Genomic DNA, 19,841 nt, shown 5'->3' with positions numbered 1-19,841 from the left:
ACAACGGTCTGCGAAATTCAATGGATAACGAATCTACTTCAAGAGCTCAAGATACCTATTCAAACACCTGCCAACTTGTATTGCGACAATGCTTCAGCACGACACATTGCAAGCAATTCCTCCTTTCATGAACGTACAAAACACATCGACCTCGACTGCCACCTTGTACGGGAAAAGCTGCAACAACGTCTCTTTCATCTACTGCCAGTAACCTCACAACAACAACTTGCAGATGTATTCACAAAACCATTGGACACAACACCCTTTATTGATAATATTACTAAGCTAGGACTACATTCTATATATCCCTAGCTTATGGGGGGCTATTAGAGTACATTATTACCTTACTGGGCTCTTAGTTAACATTTCATTACTTTGGGCCCATATTGTTAAATGGGCTTTAGCATCTTTAGGTCCAATATATAAACACATGTAACCTAGCTGATTCAATTAATTTCATTACATTCAAATTTCCATTCTTGCCGCCAATGTTACTGCATCATCTTCTTCAAGCTAGCACAGTAACATTGCACTACTTAGCAATACCTTGGCATCTTATCACATAAGGACTGTATGGATAAGATCCCTGTGTAAATTTTCAACAGTTAGCAGAGAGTGATTGTTGAATTAATGATCGATAAAAATATGATAACTTTCGGAAAACATGATTTATAATGATCACCGAAGGCATGGATGGATGAGCATATATGCCACCACCATGGGGATACATTGCATCAAATGGGTGTGGTGGAAGTGTTCAAAACAGATATTTTGTAGTGTTGGCACAGTAGATAACAATATAAAGAACAAATAATGACAAGCAAAGAAGACTAATATATAGCTGAGGATCCAATATATGCATTACCTGGACACCCCACATATAAAGGTGAGCTTGGGAACTTTATGCCATGAACCAATGTGGAGGCATAGGAGAATAAGCCTATACAATAAAGGAGCTGGGGTGTGAGTCAAAATCTAATACTAAGACTATTGATGCAAAGTTTTGCTGTTAAGAGGACTTTTCAAGTATCTAATTTGTTTACAATCAAAATGAACTCAGGTTGCATATACAAACATCTTGGGTTTTAATTCTAATACTGACTAACTTTATCACTCATCTTCTTTTCTGCTACACAAATTATCAATAACCAAATTTTTTTTATCACCTGTTATCAACAATCCATTAGTTAACAGAAAATCAATATGTAACTTTGTAGTAAGAAATATATTGATTGTTGTTATGCTTATATTCCTCAGATAAACACTATAGAGAGAATAATTTTTTTTATGTATAAAAAATAACAAGAAAAAAAAATCCAAAATTATAACTTAAAATTAATATTCATCAAACTTGAGGAAATATAAATATAGTAAAATCAGAAAATATTCAGTTATAAAAATATAAAATAGATATTAAAAAGCTGCAGTACCAGTACGGTAGTACCCATTGAGATACTCTAAAGTTAACAATGACAAAATTTATTTAAGCTTTGGAGTTTTTTATTCGGGTCGGGTTGGGTCACAATAAGATCTAAAACTGAAAAAGTCCATCTAGTCCAAACAATAACCCCCACCACACTGCATCACTGTCGACGACACTCCAAGCGCACGTTAGCCATCTTCACCACGCGTAATGGAGTCTCTCTTCGACGCAATCAACATTCGCGATCTTCTCTCGGCGCAAGATCTCTCCGACCGAAATTCTCCCTTATCGGCGCCGGATCTCCGCCTCCTCATCGACCGTGTCGAGTCTCACTCTCTCCAGATCCGGTCACAGGTACAATCCTACCTCGCCTCTCATCACGATGACTTCGCGAGCCTCTTCTCTCTCTGCAACGACGCGGTATCGCAGACAATCCAGGTCTCCGATGACCTCGCCGGTGTGATGAGGATGGTTTCCGAGCGTCCGGCGGATGTAGAGGTGCGGGAAGTTGTGGAGGAGATGAAGACAAAGAGCGAGGAATTAAAGGTGAAGAGAGAGTTGTTAGGGTTGGTGGGGATAATTGTGAATTTGAATCAGAGGTTGGATAGTGTGAAGGAAGCGTTGAAGAATGGGAAGTTTCAGTTTGCTGCGCAATGGTTGAAGGAGTTGAAGGTGGCGTTGAGGATTGGGGATGAAGATGATAGGGAGCCGTTGGTGTATGGGTTGTTGAGAAAGGAATGGTCTCAGTGTTTTGAAGAGGTATTGCTTTGATTTCTTTCTATTTTTCTCTCAATTTTATGTTTTAATGGACTTGGTTTGAAATTTCATTACAATGTATGTAGAAACTAAATGAAACTCATGGCATGATGTATCCAAATTATCCGCACAAGCTTTCCCCAAGCATTTTAGTAACACTAGTTATATGATAATCAAATGTGCAGTGAGCTCATAGCTTGATGTATTTTTTCTAGATAATTAGCCCATATTTTCTTTCATTATATTTTGGCTGATATGTGTAACAGTATAATCAATACATATGATATGATGATTGGATGATTTGTAATTTTTATTGAGTTTGTGATTGTTTTTAGAGGAATTCGATTTCGGTTTGTAGATTCAAGAGGTCCTCGTGAAGTTTATGGATAAGGCCGTGCGATTTGATGGCGACTTGAACCAAGTAGAAGTCAAGTATCATTTAGAAGTTCATAATTTGAGTGGGATTCAGTTGCAAATGGTTTTGGAAGCAATGGAGGTAAGTTAATTTATCTCAATTTTACAACTGTGATGTTGTAAATTTAGATAATTGGGATTTCAGATGTTTCTATTTTGACTTTCACTAATAGATGACATTATTAGGTGGTTGGTATTCTAGAGTATGGGCTTGCTAAAGTTGCTGATTTAATGATCAAATATGTCATCATTCCTTTCTTAAATCGTGGACAACCTCTTTCATTTCTAGAAGAGTCAAATCAAGATTCAGCCGTACTAAAGATAGTTCCAACACCTGATAGTAAGGTGATTGATATGCGTTCGGGTCTTATAAGTTATTATCAATTTATATTGTCATGTTTTACTGTTTTATGATACAGACCATCCAGAGTAGGTTTTTAATGCTGGTATGTGTTATTGATCTTATTCTTAGGGTTTTGGCTTCTCTAGAAAGTGCAAAATTATGAATATTGCTTGGTATTAATATTTAAATTCTTATAGTTTCATTATTTGCTGTATAGATGCTTGTATTTTATTACAGTATCAACCTTTTATTAAGGTTTATAACTTTGCACTTTACCCTCTTAAGTGAACCTTACACTTGAAAGAGCCAAACCCCATTCTTAGATACTACTGTCAGTTGTTTTTTTTATGTCTCCTAGGAAGCATCATCATTTTTACTGTTTTATGTTCCTAAACATCTGATTTTGGATTTGCAGCTTGAGTATTTGGATGGGGAGCTTCTCTATTCAGGGATTGTGCTTTTTATTAAATTTATTTATAGAAGCATTTGCTTCGAGAACAGTTCTTGGATCCGATGTTTTGGACGTTTGACGTGGCCTAGGATATCAGAGCTAATAATATCAAGCTTTCTTTCAAAGGTTTGCCTTAAGCTCTATGCTATAACAAACTTGGTTATGTAAAACTGTGTCCATGCATTGCATCTGGTGCTTAGAAACAAGTCTAAGAATATGTATCCACAAAAATATCATTTAACTGATATCAGTTGAATGGAATTAAAGTCTTCCGTAACTAATAATATGCAACATTGTGTGATTTCTTTCATCTCAGCTAACATAATAAGTTCTCGTTGGATTATTCAATCCCTGGCAATTTGAATAATTACTTGGTGTTTAGTTACCCTGTCTAGTAACCAGAAAGAAGCTGAGTTTTTTAAGTTTGAACGTATAGTCACTCTAGAGGTCTTTTTTCAGGTTGTTCCAACCGATGCTTCAAAACTACATGACTTTCAGAAGATTACCAAATGTACATCTGACTTTGAAACGGCTTTAAAAGAGCTTATGTTCATTTCCTCAGATGACAAGGATAACAGGCTGAGCAATTATGCTGAAAATGTCGAGGTTCACTTTGCATTTAAGAAAAAGACAGAAATCTTGGCTAAAGCTAGAAATCTGCTCCTTGAATGTGACTTTTCCATTCCTCAAGTGAGTTTTTGAACTGGTAAAATTCTTCTGTTGCTATTAGTATTTGTTATTGTTGATGAAGAATTTGCTGCAGGAGTATACAAGGGATGGTTCTATTTGGAAGAATGATGAAACTTCTGATCTTTCATCCAGCCACGTGGTTGATTTGCTTTTCACATCAGAGAGGTGTTTGGTATCCAAAGCAGCCAAACAATTGATGGAACTAATTCATCAGACACTGCAGGTAGGTATACGATTCAGAATAATGAATATTTACTAAATGACTCCATACAACATATTTTTTTTGAAATACAAGCTCAAAATTTTTCGGATCAAGACTATATAGGCTCAAGTGGATTTTGTTAGTGTGCATGATCAACATAATATGTTATTACTTATTACGTTACCAACTATCTGTACTACTAAGCGAATAAATGGCCACTAATTCGCCACATGTACAAGTATAATGTTTTAGTAGACATAATATACTTTTTTTTGTTAATAGTGAAACTGATCTTTATAAATGATAAATAATTTGTGCAGGATGTCTGCCTTTCATCTACAAGAGTTGCTTTGGAATTTTATAATGCTGCTAGAGATGCTATACTTCTTTATGAAGTGGTAGTCCCTGTCAAGGTTGGTCCATGTAAGGCCGTGACATACTGGAAAAGCCTTTTTTATCATTTCTTCTATTTTCCTGTTACCTAAAGCCCTCTCCTCGAAACCTGCAAACAGAGCCTTAGTGAATACTGTGTTCGAATGTTTGTTCTTGTATATGTGCATGATTCAGCTTAGTAATTACTTCTGTTTTTGATTTGTGAAGCTAGAGAGGCAGCTTGGTAGCTTCAATCAAGTTGCTGTTCTGATGCATAATGACTGCCTTTATCTTTCCCAGGAGATACTTGGATTTGCATTTGAGGTATACATACTAACATACCTGAATAACTAAGCATGAATGATTTCACAATATTTGAATACATTTTTTTATTGTGAACAAAATCATTTTTTTTCTTCTAATTGATGTCTTCGTTACTATGGATTATTCAATGTTATATTGGCCAAATCTCAATTTTATCTTTTAGTCTATCAAATGGAAACTAGTTTTTTTTCCTTGCCTCACTCATTTTGATGCTATATTACCTCAGTATCGGGCAGATTTTCCTAGTTCGATGAAGGAGCATGCTGTGTTTGCTGATTTGGCTCCAAGATTTCAGCTTTTGGCAGAAGAAATATTGCAGAGACAAGTTCAGCTTGTTATTTATAACTTGAAGGAGGTACTGCCTTTGTTAAAATGCATGCAGCATCTGTGTAGGATATCACTTAGTTTTGGTTAACACTTGCCTTTCTGATCTGCTAATTCACATATTCGGCTATGTTTATTAGGTTATAGATAGTGCTGATGGATTTCAGAATACTCATCAAATGCAACAATTTGAGTCGGCTAAATTCAGCATTGATCAGGTTATTTTTTTAATATAGTGTGTGCACATTGTCATATGCGGCCCCAGAGTTGCGTTAGCTCTTACTTCCTATGTTTCTTTTTTCTGCATGCAAGCTACAGTGTGGGGCATTTGTTACAATAGGTTACAAGTATTAAATGATACCTTTTTTATTCTAACAAATGACATAAACTGAGTTTTCTTGATCAGGTTGTTTTCATTCTGCAAAAAGTGCATATCATATGGGAACCATTTTTGCTTCCTTCAACTTACAGGAAAAGCATGTGTACAGTATTAGAATCAGTTTTCTCTAGAATTTCAAGAGATATACTTCTCCTAGATGACATAGCTGCAAATGAGACTTTACAGGTATGTCTTTACAATAAGTTAGCTAATTAATGCTTGTAACACCATTTTATTTAAGAAGTCAGCCTAATACATTCCACTCTTTTTTCAAGCTGCAAAGATTAATCGATTTAATGCCGGAAGGCTTATCATCGTTATTTGAGTCCTTGGCCACGAGTGATCCGAATTTACGTGAGTTCTCTGCAGAGTTTCTTGAAGATCTTATTCCATCTTTACGTAAAATCCGCAAACTATCAGGCATGTTTTATCATCTTAATTATATATGCAGATACTGTTGGTTTCATTATTATTTTCTCATATATTGATAATTAACCTGTTCATGCAGAATTATTAGACATGCCTTTAAAATCCATTACAGCATCTTGGGAGGATAAAGAATTGCTCAGTTGTGGCTTTACTATAACGGAGGTATCATTTTGTTATCAATGGCTTTATTTCATTTCCTTACGGCTTTATAACTGAGGGATTCTGATTTTAAATAAATGTTTCATCCAGCCGTATTACCACTGATTCTGATATAATGTTTTATGCATGACTAAAAGTATTGGAACCGGATTTAATGAATCCTTTTCTTCCCATGCATTCTCCTCACTCATGTTTCTTACAAATAATTTTTGAGATTAAAGGTAGTGCACTGTCAGTGTAATTTTTTTTACACTGTCAGTACATTATAACCTTTAAAAATAAATACTTTATATGTGATTTAAAGAAAAAGTCAAACGTTTACAAAATTTAACGGTTTAGATTTTATTGACAGTGTAAAACTGCTTTACACTGTCGGTGTATTTCCATTAAATCCATAATTTTTTGACCTCATTGCAGGTGGAAGATTTCATAAAAGCTATATTTGCAGACTCGCCTTTAAGAAAAGACTGTTTACGGAGGATACAAAATACGAACTTTTAGGATACGTCTAACTTTCTACATGATAAGTAAATCTTAAAACACTCTGGAGGCTGAGATTAAAAACTCTGACGATGATCCCTCTGAGGCAAAAAATGTTAGTTTTAGCTAGCTCTCCAAATATTGCAGATAGGAGAAAGTTAGTGTTCGGAACAAAACCGTGCTTATAATTTTCTGACGTGGAGGCTTCCCATGAAGATTTTGTTGTTGCATATCTATGTTTGTAAGTTAGTCAATTAATTTTATCTGTTTTTCCTTTTTCCCTTTAGAGGAAACACGGGCATAGGATTGGTGCATACTTGAGCATAGTTTCTGCTACACCCTAATTTAATTTGTCATCCACTAATGGCAGACATATTAGGATATAAATTCAATGGTAGATATACGCGTAATGCCTTCCACTATAAAGGCATGGTTTCAGTGAGACTGTTTTTAGATCCAGATACATAAAACAATTGTAGCTCAAATTTTGCAAGTAGCATTTTCCTATCAAGTTAAACCTGTAGCAATCATATGGTTTGTTGTGAATCACATTACTTTATTGAAACTATTATATTTCGTTGCATGTGAATTGACTGTATGATAGTTTTTTGACCTTTGTAATGCTATATGTTAAAAATGAATTTATGCGCGAATTGCACGATTGTATATGTGTAAGTTTTAGGGAATACGAAAGAGTTTGGTTGATTTTTGACAGAATTCAAGGGTTTATTATTGGTCAATAGCAGGCTTTCTAATTGCTTATTGGAGATGACTGTTAGTACTAAGAAGAGTTCACCATTGGAATTTGGAATTACATTTGTTAGGTTTTGTACAAACTCCTCTAGAGGTTTTTTCTCTTCATTAAACTTGCCTATTCTTTGTATTTTCGAAGGAACATTTTATTTGTGGTTGTGTTGCAACATGGGAAAGTAGTTTCCCCATCAAGGACAATATGTTCCTTTAACAAGTCAATTATTAGTTTATAGGAATGATTGTCAAACTAATAACCTATTTAATATAAACACCTTACTAAGCCGTGTAGATTGCACATAAGTTTTTACCCCCAACTCTAAAAAATTACACCCTTTTAAATATACCAATTGCTATTGAAAGTTTGTGAAGATATTGAACCTTGTGTGTGGTCCTTTGACATAAACATTCACTTTCTCTAAAAAGGTTGATCCTCCATATGCTTATCCTTTTCAATTTGATGTGATGTGTCAGTATTGAATCGTATTAGTGTATATTGAACCTTATTTGTGTGTTCATTGTGTATGTCACTCGTATTTGAGTCAGTATGTATTTCTGAACTAAATCGGAGAATGTACGAGCGTCTGAATTGTATTTGGTGAAAGCACAATGCAAGTATATGTAGTTGGTGATTGCTTATAGACATATTTGGTTACTCTATCCATATGTTAAGGGATTCTTTTGGTCCACTGTACGTGACTCCATGCACATGTTTAGATATGAATTTGGTCAACATATATTTGATCATTGTATTTAACACTATATTATACTTTCTGCAACACATAAGTTTATTTAAGGCTCTTTTTGTCAAAGGCTCAATTAAGGTATGAAAACAATGATGTGTTTGTTATTAATGGTCAATATTCATGTTTCTACTCCTATTTTGAGGCTAGTGACATAAATCAAAGAAATTAAATCCAATTTTAAACAAGATGCAGTAAAATTAGAGTGGAAATATGAGAGGTGAACTTTGGATAAAGACCTCAAGCTATTCAAGAATGATAGAGATACTGTTGAAATGCCCAAATATGTTGCCGACAACAAGTGTGGTGTTGAACTATATACATGGAACCTAAGGTTAATGTCGGAAATTCTACATGTATATAATATAGAGAATTAAAGGAAAATGACATTGTTGATGTTGTTGACTTGAGTGATGATACAAAAGATGACAATAATGACTATTCAATTAAAGATTTACATTTTGATGACATTGAAGAAGAGACAATGAATGGAGATTAATGAAGGGTTTGATACCAATTTCAATACTACTGCAGATGAAGTTCATGCTGAGGAATCACATGTTGATGGTGTCACACTTCATGCTAGGAATTTATTCAACGGAACCAACCTTGAATGACCAAGATATTAGTTTAATACACCAGAGAAGGAAAAAGAACATGTGATAGAACAGAGTACTTGCCAAATAAGCTTGACAGAATATGTGATACAACACGAGTACTTGCCAAATAAGCTTGACAGTGCATTAGAGAAAGATAATGATGTTGAAGGTAGGCTTCATGTAGTTAAGTTCAATAAAGCAGATGCTATGTGTAAGAAATTCAGTTTCAAGATTGAAATAAAGCTCTTGTCATTGAAATAGTTCAAAGATGCAATATTTAAGAATGAATTGTGTTATTTGGTTCTTGAAATCTTTTTTGCAACAGATTGATTTTAAGTAGCAGAAGCATATATTAAGCAACATAAAGATAAACAATAGAAAATAAAGATAGAGTTAGAGAGATCACACCATAAAATATATATTTGTTCAGCCTTAAATTACACAATTTACTCTAATTCCAAAAAAAAAAAATCTTTTGAGATTTTCACTATCAACAATTTGACCTTTTACAAAGGTTCAACCCAAAAGCCTTTTTTAAAATAAATTTTTTTATAGGGTAAGCTCGTAATTTCATAGTCAATAACAAATGTACAAGAGAACTAAACCCTTAAATATACAAATTCAACTCAACAAAATTATACAATTTTCAAAGTAATTTTTTTTATTCTCTCAGCATTAAGGCAGTGTATAATAAATAAAATTAATTTTAGAAGAAACTAATTGATAGAAGAGTAGTATATTCAGAAAATTTATGCTTTAGAAGTGAACACATCACTCCTTTATATAAGAAAATATTTTTGCTAAAAAAGACAACGATCCTTGAGCATTAACTGCTCTTTAATCGATTAGGTTGCGACGTTAATCGATTAGACTGTGTTAAAATAGACAACCTTAATTCAAATTTGCTTCATAATCGATTAATTGACTTCTTAAAAGATTAGGAAGTGAACTCACTCCTTAATCGATTAACATAAATCTCTAACCAATTATACAACGAGTTTTACTTTTCTAATTGGTCAGAATTACTTCTTAATTGATATGATCGATTTTTTTAGAAGAAATATGAAATGTATGGAGAGAATTAAAAGGTTTTAGTGCACATGTGCATATTCTTAGTACATCAATACTTACTCTTATTTATTTTAGATATTGCTAATTATAAAGACTACAAACTTAGCGCAAGATTAAGCAAGCTTTCACGTTTTCAATTTCTTTCGATGTTGATCTTTAAACTTGATTTGTATTGCTTTGCTCTCAACATAGGAATTTGATCAACTTTTCTTTATGCTAGTTTCTTGTCTCACGATGTTTCTGATTAACTCTATTTTATTCTGTTGTCATCATCAAAACCTCATAATGCTTTAACATGTATAACACATAAAATCACACCGTAGAGAAGTTATATTTGCCAAGAATGATACAAAGAGATGAAGGGTGGTATGCAAACATAAAAATAAAAGTAACTACAATGTGTTGTGTAGTAGAGTTATAAGAACAACACGTTGTTTTCTAAGCACACATGTGGAAGGGTATTCTTCAACAAAAATACCAAAACCTTTTGGAATTCTAAAGTAATTGTTGACAAGCTTAAGAGTAATACAAGAGTAACATAGGTGTATCACATGTAAGGGTTAGATATGCCATTGATATTAAGCCTACTGTAGTTAAATCATTCTGAGTTCTTGAATTTATGTATGGATACTTATTTGTTAATGTGTGCATTTGATCTGATTATTGTATGAATCTTGTCTTGTTGCATTACAATAAAATACCAACATTACAATAAAATTCCAACATTCTTCAACCAAACATACAAAACGTTAACAAAATGTCAATCAAATATACATTATTCAACTGCATTAGGGACTTAGATTAGTCAAATACAATATCAACTATTACATTTAATGATCAAAAACATGTTCAACATCAAAATCAACAATACAATGCAACTTAATTTTTTCTACAATCATCTCAACATTTAATTTCTTTTGTAATTTGTTGTTCTTCTTTGAATCTTCTAACATTTCTCTTGGAAGGACTACATCATCCAATGCATTCTTCTGGTCCATGTCTTCATCTCAAATAAACAAGTCATTTGTTCCAACATTCTTAACATCAATAATCTAAATCAATTATTAACTAAAGAAAAAATTTCCCAGTGAAGCAAAAGGAGAAGGAAAAAGTAGAAGAGAAAGGTTGATGCAGCAGTTAGGAATCTAGAAAAAATTTGCCATTGAAAACATGCTATTTTGTGTTAGAACCTCTAATACACACCAATAATCCATATCATCATTATTTCATAAAAAATGGCGTGCTTAAGTCAGTTTCTGTTGTTATTTTTATAATGTGAAGGTTGTACTTGGTTAACTAATGTTCAATTGATCATTAATGAGACAGAAAATATCAAAACATGGTTAACATTTTCCTCACAAATGTTGTACCACTGAATGACAAATGATGTTCCTCAAAAGATCACTCATCACTAAAAAACCCAAAAACAGCTAGTCAATCATCATAAGTTACACATTTCTCTTTAAATATTCTACATATTATCATTTCCTATAGCATAAAATTGGTAATGACAAACACTAATTTCGTATCATTCCCTTTCTGATTCATTATAGTTCATCTTTGCTTGAGGCATCTTCTCCCATGAGTTCTTCAAGAGAAAACTCATCCTCTTCAATTATTTCTCCATCTTTTCCATCCCATGGTTCTGTCTTTACAATGGTAGGAGTACCTCCCAAGGGCAAGTTTCCTTTGCCGCCGCGTCCAGCTTCTTTCACAAATTCTCTGCCAAAAATAAATCAATAATATTAAAGTACTTGTTCATTTCAGTTAAGTGTTTACCATTTAGCATAACATTAGAAGAATATACTTACATAATTTGGTCAAGTTCAAAAGCACTCTTGAGAGGAGCATAAACAGCTTTCTTAATGTTCAAGGCTACTAAAGCTGGATAACCATACCCACCAACACCAACATTCTGCTCAAGATCTGGCTGCTTACCGGCGGCTACCCATACGTAGCTGTCCAAGACAAAAGTTCAATAAAAACTGTTAAAGTTTGTCAACAAAAAATTATTTTACAAGTTTTTCTGGAGACGTACTGTCGGTGTAAAGTAATTTTACACTACTAACATCAAATGAGAACTCATGAGTCATGATATTGTCACGTAAGTTCACTTTGTAACCGCAAAATGCAGAATTCTCATTGGATGTTAGTGTAAAACAAGTTTGTATTGACAGTTAAATATGAAAGATTAATCCGGATTCACAGTGATGTTAAAGTATGAACTGTAAGCAAAATGTTAGTTTTACTTGCCTGTAAGGACTCCTTTTGAACTTCTCTGCAACTGTTAATAACTGTTGAAGGTATTTGTTTCTCCCCTCGGCCTTGGAATCCAAAATGTCGGGAAGGAAGGCAACAAAACAGATAGCTGCGGAACCACATTTCTCTTCCAAAATATCCTATAAACAAATATTTATGTTGGTATTTTATATTCTCTGTTTAAAAATTAGTGACAATCAAGTTTGCAGGAAAGCAAACACTTACAGGACTATATAGCTCTGTCACTTCTGGAGGGGCAACATTTGTTTCGAGTTGCTCTAATGCGAATGATTCGATAGCTGAGGCAGTTCTTGCACCCTCATAAGGAACTGGAGTATCTTTATCGGCTCCAAATACCAATATTGTTGGGAATCCTTGAACGTTGAACCTGCTCATTAGAGACTGACCAAAAAAAACATGTTAGAAGAATAATATAAATTGAAAGGAAGATAAAAAAAGTTAATAGCAGTTTGTTTGAATTCCACTATGCTAGACTGCGATTGAAAACACTTATATTAATATGTATCGGCTATGAGAAGTATAAGTTTAGTAGCTTACCTTATCAGCATCACAATCAACATGACCGAGTTTAACTTTCCCTTTCAAATTATTGGACGCTCTTTTCCACTCGGGAGCTAATTTTTTACAATGTCCACACCTTTGAGAAAAAAAAAAAAGGAAAAAAAAATTGTAATTAGATTTAGAACTGCAAATGCAGAAGTAGAATTACAGGTTCAGTCAGGTAATAGATAATGATATCTAAAATTTAACTCTTGAAATATAGCAAGCGCTCACCAAGGTGCGAAAAATTCTACAATCCAAAGTTCTTTGCTTTTGATAACCAATTCATCGAAGTTACTAGAGTTCAATTCTACCGAAGAAGAAGCACTAGTTTCCTTTTTCTCATTTGATCCCCCTGTTGCTTTTCCACTTAATCGTTCCTTCAAAAGAACCTTTACCTGTACATGCAGATGAACTATAAGCATACCAAGTGATGCGTAAAAAGAATTTTCCCTTTTAAGTTATTGATCAGACTCTCATTTGTTTGTAGTCATTTAAATTTTCTTACAAGTACAAGAAATAGTTTTGTTTTCCACAAAAAGAAGACATCTCTCTATTGAATCCGAAATTTAATACTCACTATACATGTAAGAAATATTTGACTGAAAATTTAGGGCAAAAAGTGAAAACACCTCAGAAGAGATTCAAACAAACCTGTTGAAGTGCAAATTCAGCGATTGGTTTGACATCTCTGGCTCCTTGGTAATCAACTGGTGGTTTTCCAGGTGCAAACACTTTAATAGTTGGAAATCCTTTAATACCATATTCCTGCATGAAATTAGGAGACACACATAGAAATCTAAATGCTTTCTTCCTCAAATTTGCAATATACAGTTATAATAAAAAAATTGAAGAAAATAGTCTAACATGAATCATAACTGAAGTAAGAAACTTACAAGAACTACATGAATAAATATTTCATTATGCCAACAATAGCAAATGTCTTGTAAGAGACAAGAAGAGAAAAATCTTAACAAAGATATTCTAATTCGCCTATGTAATATAATTTTTGGTTGCTTTACATAGAAAGGGTAGCACCTATAGTAGAAAAGATGATGAAAATTAAGCTTAGGTGACTTGGGCATGTCGAGAGAAGACCGGTAGATTTTTATTGTATGGAAAGTAGATCAGATGAAAAGGAATCAAACAATTAAAGATGGAGAAATTATTAAGAAAGATCTCGAGAATAACGAATCGGATAGAAACATGGTCTTGGATAAAACATTATAGCAGAATTTGATCCATGTAGCCAATCCCACTTAGTGGGATAACGCTTGGTTGTTGTTGTTGTTGTTGTTACATATAGGGTAGATTTAGAAAGAGAGGAAGGAAAATCTTGACTTATAATGATATACAATATCTAGCATGGCTGGACCATGGATAAGCCTTAAAACAATCAAACAATCTTCTATTTGAAATGATCAAAATGATGGCATCCAATTAATCATATGCCACATATTTAAAACATTCCACGAGAACATTTGGCTCAATGTGAATAATCAGCTTAATCATTCGCTTATCATATTAGTGCTGATAAATAAGCTGTTCCTTAAAAAAAGATAAGATAACATCAAACTGTTTTCATAAGCTAAAAAGAGAGCTTATGGACATTACAACATGTCAGATGTTGTGTCATTAAGTTCTCCCACACGGTTTCACAAATACTTATGCAAGTAAATAAGCTCAAATAAATGAACCTAAACAGGCTCAATATCCTGTTTTGCATCATGCTTGGTACATAAAAGGCGTTTCTAGTGCACATATCACCGAAGTGAAATATATAATAACACAATTCATATTCATAAAGACTAAATGCAAGAAGAAAACAACATGTACAGCATTGTCTTGTCCTCATTTAACAGATTTCATCAAAAATTTAAATATAAATCCAAGCAATGAAGAATGGAAAACCTGAGCCAGTGCCTGGTGAGCGTCAGCATCAAGGGCTGCCACAGTAACTACACCCTTTAATACAGTAGCTGCCTTCTCCCAAATAGGAGTCAGAGCCTTACAATGTCCACACCATGGAGCAAAGAATTCAACAAGAACAACTCCATTAGAATTCAGAACCTGCCATTATAAAAATAACACCTATAAAAACCCGATGCATCACAAACTAGCCAAAGCAAACAAAAACCTAATCCATAAAAAATGTCCAGAATCAAATATCCAGAATTCAAATGTAACACGATTCAAATATCCAAAATCAAATACGAAAATGCCGAATTGGTTTTCAAAGATGCGTAATTTCACGATTTTACCTAACATCAAATCGTAAAGAGAAGCTAATAGAGTGAGATCACGAAGTGGATCGAACCTTTTTATTGAAGTTGGCAGGAGTGAGCTGAAGAACGGGGGAGGAAGAACCGTAGAGTGCGTAAGAAGGGACGAGATTGAAGATGAAAAGGAAGATGGTTAGAGCAATGAATAAGGGCTTTGCCATTTTTTTCTATCTGTGAGAGACACAGTTTTCTTTGTCTGAATCTGCGGAAGGAAGAAGAAGAAGAAGAAGAACACGATTTTGTATAAAGAGTTCTCTCTTTGCAACGTGTGTCATCCAATCAAATCTTTCCACGTCATCTCTCTGTGCATTATTACTGTCAAAGACTTGTTTTGGTCCTTTTTTTTTTTACCCATTTTGATTTCATACTTTTAAATATGCAATTTAATCCCAAAAAAAAAAATGCAATTTTGGTATTATGTTTTTGTTGATTTTAGAAATTAAACTCTAAATTGAGAAAAAAACGTTTTGATATTTATTCATTTACTACTTTACTCTCGTGATTAAAGTTATATTTATAATAATTTATTATTAAACAAATTCAAAAAAATTATTTGTAATATAAATAAATAAAATAAAAAACATATTTCTTAAAAAGAAATTACTAAACTATCAGAAAATGCAAATACAAAATTTACATAAATAAATAAAAAATCAATTTTAAATAAAACAGGTTAGGAATAAGTGATATAAGGATACATAGTAATATAATTACTAGACTCAGGTATGACAATATGTTTTCGGAAGAGAACATTGAATTAGATAATCATGTTATTAATTTTTACAAGAATTTTTTTTAATTCAGAAAACAATTGCACTTATGCTATGGGAGAGAATTATACCACAGCTTATAACTCATGCATATAATAAATATTCCACCAGAATGACACAGTCAAACGAAATTAAGAATGTAGTCCACAATATAAATGATAATTCTGCTTCAGAGACCCTGATAATTTAGGGAAATATTTTTTTCAAGCCTACTAGGATATAGTAGGAAGTGATATGATCAATTTAGTGAATCAATTCTTTGAACAATGTTGAATCCTTTCTAATCTCAATTCAGTTAATGTGACTTTGATACCTAAATAATGTGGAGCAACTATTAAGCATTATAAACCTCTTGCACTTGAAAATTTTCAATTCAAAATCATCACTAAGATCATTGCAAACAGGTTGACCATCTTAGCTTCTAAAATTATTTCAAACACCAAAGAGACTTCATTAAGAGCAAACATATTTAAAGTGCATTAAGATTACATCAGAAGCCAATAATATGTTGAATAAAAAATCCTTTTGAGATAATATGACTTTGAAGATAGACATTTAAAAAGCCTTTGATACTTTAAATTGACAATATTTTACTAAGTTTCTTGTTTAATTTGGCTTTGATGAAAATTTTATGATTGGATTCTTACCACTTTCCACTCAGTCAAACTATCAATCATGATACATGGAAAAGTTGTGGGATTTTTGTCATGCTATAGAGGAGTGAGGCAAGGAATGCTCTGTGTCCCAATTACCTATATTGACTAATTAAGGTAAGTTGACATGTATATCAGTTGGTAAGACAATCATTTCTAGCCACGTTTTTTTTTGTAGATGGCCTTATGATATTCTACAAAGCTACTAGAAAAAATGCTCAAAGTCATTATCCATATTCTTCAAAAATATGGTCAAAATTCTAGTTAGTACATCAGCCTAACTCAGTGTGAGCTTTATGGATGGGTAGTTTTGGATATAGGTTGAGGTACATTGCAGATGTGATTGGATTCATTGTAGGACATACACCATTTAACTATCTTGGAGTTCCTATATTTGAATGCAAACCTAGAACTCATCATCTTCAAATCATAATAGATCGAGTATTGACTAAGATATCTATCTAAAAGGGTTGCTTCTTTCTATGATGGGTATGATTTAATTGTCTAACTAGTCATACAAGACATGTTTCTATATAATCTTAGGAACTTTGAATGGTCGGTCAATCTTCTTAATAAGCTGAATTCTTGCATCTGAAACTTTGTGTTGACATGTAGTATATATAGTAGAAATTCGATTACGGCATCTTGGAAGGTCTTCTGTTCACCATTGTGTGAAGAAGGTCTTGGTCTGAGAGATATTAAGACAATAAATAAATTTGATTGTTTTTCTCTTTGTGGGAAGTTGTAGATTATCAATAATAAATGGTATATGTGCTTATCCGTAGATACTTCAAGCACAAAAAATAATCATGCATCATATTTCTTCTTCAATATGGCATGACATTAAGCATTTCTTGAATATGTGATAAGAGGGGAAGGGTGAATTTGTGACATTAAAAAATTATGATTAATTTAAAAAATCTTTTCTTGAAATTTTTTTTTAACAATTTAAACAGAGATCAAGCATTAGAGAAGTAGTAAAGAAAGAATTCTAGAGAAGAGAAAATAAATAATGAAGAATAACTAGATAAAGATAGAGAGATTGCGCCGGGATTTATACAAGTTTATCCTATCCACTTAGCCTACTCATTTCTCCAAGATCTTCTTCTTGAGAGTTCCACTAGTAAAAAGTCTTGAGCTTTTAATGATGTGCCCATACACCTTATTCCAACAAATGGGGGATTTTTTTACAGGTTAACCTCCCAAAATCAAACAAAGTTTTTGTCAATCGAGCTTACAAACCAAACAGATATTTCAACAACAATGACCAATAAATTTTATATGGAAGCAAGACCCTAAAACCTGAGAGCCCATGATATATGGACATAAAACTTACATTAATTTCTTAAGATAATCAAGTACAACATTAACGATTACATTGGAGGATGTCCTTTTTAACAAACTCTCATTTCAGGAAAATTCAAACTTGGAAACTCCTTTCTCCATGGAAGATATTAAAGCTGTTATTTAGGATTCCACTAGTGACAAGAGTTCGGGGCCAAACAGATTGAACATGAATTTCTTCCAATCAACCTAGAACATTATCAGAGATGATTTATTTAGTTGCATTGACAAATTCTTTTTTGCAGGTTCTCTTCCTAAGGCTTTCACCTCTTCCTTAATTGCCTTAATCCTTGAGAATTCTAATCCTCAAGATCATGATGCATATCATCCTATTTGTCAGGTTGGGAATGTTTATAGCATATTTTGAAGCTTTTAGTTGGAAGATTAAAATGTTTTATTGGAGGCCTTATTTAACCTAATAAATCAGCTTTCATCTCAAGTCGAAATATATTGGAGGGGGTTTTATGGTTAACGATTTGGTCTATTATGTTAGTAGGCACAAAATAAGCCTATTCCTCTTCAAAGTCAATTTCGAACAGGCTTTTGATTCAGTTTCCTGGATCTATCTCACTTTTATTCTCAAGAAGATGAATTTCAGCAATACTTGGATAAAGTGAATTCAGGCTTGTGTATTTTCTAGTTCCTTCTCCATCATAGTCAACAAAGCCCAATGTTGGATTTCCCAATAGAATGGGGGCTGCGTCAGGGGACCCTTTATCTCCTTTCTTGTTCACAATAACATCAGAAGGTCTTACGGGGTTACTGAAATCAATTATTTCTCAAAACAAAATTCATCCCTTAAAGCTTTTTAATAAATTACAGTTTGACATTCTCTAGTTCGCAGATGATAGAGTTATTCTGGGGGAAGAAAATTGGGAAGATATATGGATAATCAAAACTATCCTTCGTGGTTTTGATTTAGTCTGTTTAATCGTAAATTTCAATAAGATCAAAATCATATCATAAACTTGGATACATGCTTTCTAAAAGCAACTTCGAAACTTTTATCTTGCTCTATCGCTCATCTTCCTTCTACTTTCTTAGGCATTCCTATTGTAGTAAATTCCCGAAGGAAAGCTACTTGGGAGCCGATTCTCTCTATGCTTCTAAGTAGTATCAATTCTTGGAATGACAAATTTGTTTCTTATGGTAGTCATGTGGTTCTATCGAACTCAGTTTTAAACTCGTTACCACTTTTCTACTTTTTCTTTTATAGAACTCCAAAGGTAGTTATCAACAAAATTGTCAAAATTCAACGTGCTTTTCTTTGGAAGGGGAAGAAAATAAACGTAGAATCAATTGGGTGGCTTGGTCACGACTTGTCAATATAGAGAAAAATGAGGTTTGGGTATCTTGCACAGTGAGTTGTTCAATAGAGCGGTTATAAGCAAATGGCTTTGAAGGATTCTAAATGATCGAAATTGCTTTTAGTCATCAATTCTTTCATTCACATATGGAGACATCAAAGGTCAGATACTTGATCCATATTAGTTATCAAGTAACATAAATGCATCAATATGATGGAGGTATCTCAAAGTAGATATGGACAATTTTGGAGAGCTTGAAGGTTGGTTCAGTAAAAACGTATCTTACAGACTTGGATCAGGCTTGGGAATTAATTTTTGGAGAGCTTGAAGGTTGGTTTAGTAAAAACGTATCTTACAGACTTGGATCAGGCTTGGGAATTAATTTTTGGAGAGCTTGAAGGTTGGTTCAGTAAAAACGTATCTTATAGACTTGGACCAGGCTTGGGAATTAATTTTTGGAGAGCTTGAAGGTTGGTTCAGTAAAAACGTATCTTACAGACTTGGATCAGGCTTGGGATTTAATTTTTGGAGGAATTTGTGGATCGGTTGAGAACTTCTAGAGTTGGTCTTTCCAAATTTATTTGATGAAGTAACTGTGTCAGCATTGAGACCAAAGGTGGTTTCTTTAGGTGTTTGGTTCGATGAAGCTTGGATGTGGAACCTAAATATTCACTATGACTCACTTTCAGAGTTAACCAAGTCGAATTGAATGATATCTCATGCCTTTTAGATGAGGTTACTCCAATCCTTTAGCTC

At 33.3% G+C, this 19,841-nt stretch overlaps 2 protein-coding genes across 4 annotated transcripts; one reads left to right on the top strand and one right to left on the bottom strand.

The window, feature by feature from the left end:
* The first annotated feature begins 1,466 nt into the window (after positions 1–1,466).
* Positions 1,467–7,295, top strand: LOC131616029 (centromere/kinetochore protein zw10 homolog). 3 transcript variants are annotated; one of them, XR_009288005.1, is made up of 14 exons: positions 1,467–2,182; positions 2,538–2,675; positions 2,780–2,938; positions 3,352–3,513; positions 3,847–4,077; positions 4,151–4,300; positions 4,600–4,692; positions 4,880–4,975; positions 5,202–5,330; positions 5,440–5,517; positions 5,706–5,864; positions 6,048–6,098; positions 6,187–6,269; positions 6,684–6,749. XR_009288005.1 is itself a non-coding variant. In XM_058887250.1 (14 exons), the coding sequence occupies exons 1-14, from the start codon at positions 1,634–1,636 to the stop codon at positions 6,765–6,767; spliced, it is 2,256 nt and encodes a 751-aa protein (XP_058743233.1). In that variant the 5' UTR covers positions 1,470–1,633; the 3' UTR covers positions 6,768–7,295. The 3 variants fall into 3 exon arrangements, 2 of the variants coding, with proteins under 2 accessions (XP_058743233.1, XP_058743234.1); XM_058887250.1 differs by having other exon boundaries at positions 1,470–2,182; positions 5,954–6,098; positions 6,684–7,295; XM_058887251.1 differs by having other exon boundaries at positions 2,044–2,182; positions 2,515–2,675; positions 5,954–6,098; positions 6,684–7,295.
* A 3,906-nt stretch (positions 7,296–11,201) lies between these two features.
* On the bottom strand, positions 11,202–15,241 carry LOC131617914 (protein disulfide isomerase-like 2-3). The gene is made up of 9 exons (XM_058889181.1): positions 15,047–15,241; positions 14,641–14,799; positions 13,384–13,497; positions 12,964–13,127; positions 12,727–12,826; positions 12,394–12,570; positions 12,163–12,308; positions 11,721–11,867; positions 11,202–11,631 (listed from the first exon to the last, which is right to left on the bottom strand). Exons 1-9 carry the CDS (start codon positions 15,170–15,172, stop codon positions 11,457–11,459), a joined length of 1,308 nt encoding a protein of 435 aa, XP_058745164.1. The 5' UTR covers positions 15,173–15,241; the 3' UTR covers positions 11,202–11,456.
* Between the last annotated feature and the right edge of the window lie 4,600 nt (positions 15,242–19,841).

Source organism: Vicia villosa, linkage group LG7, assembly GCF_029867415.1.
Source record: "Vicia villosa cultivar HV-30 ecotype Madison, WI linkage group LG7, Vvil1.0, whole genome shotgun sequence".
Lineage (NCBI taxonomy): Eukaryota > Viridiplantae > Streptophyta > Magnoliopsida > Fabales > Fabaceae > Vicia > Vicia villosa.
The sequence above is the reverse complement of the archived record's forward strand: the minus strand, read 5'-3'. Positions and strand labels throughout refer to the sequence as shown.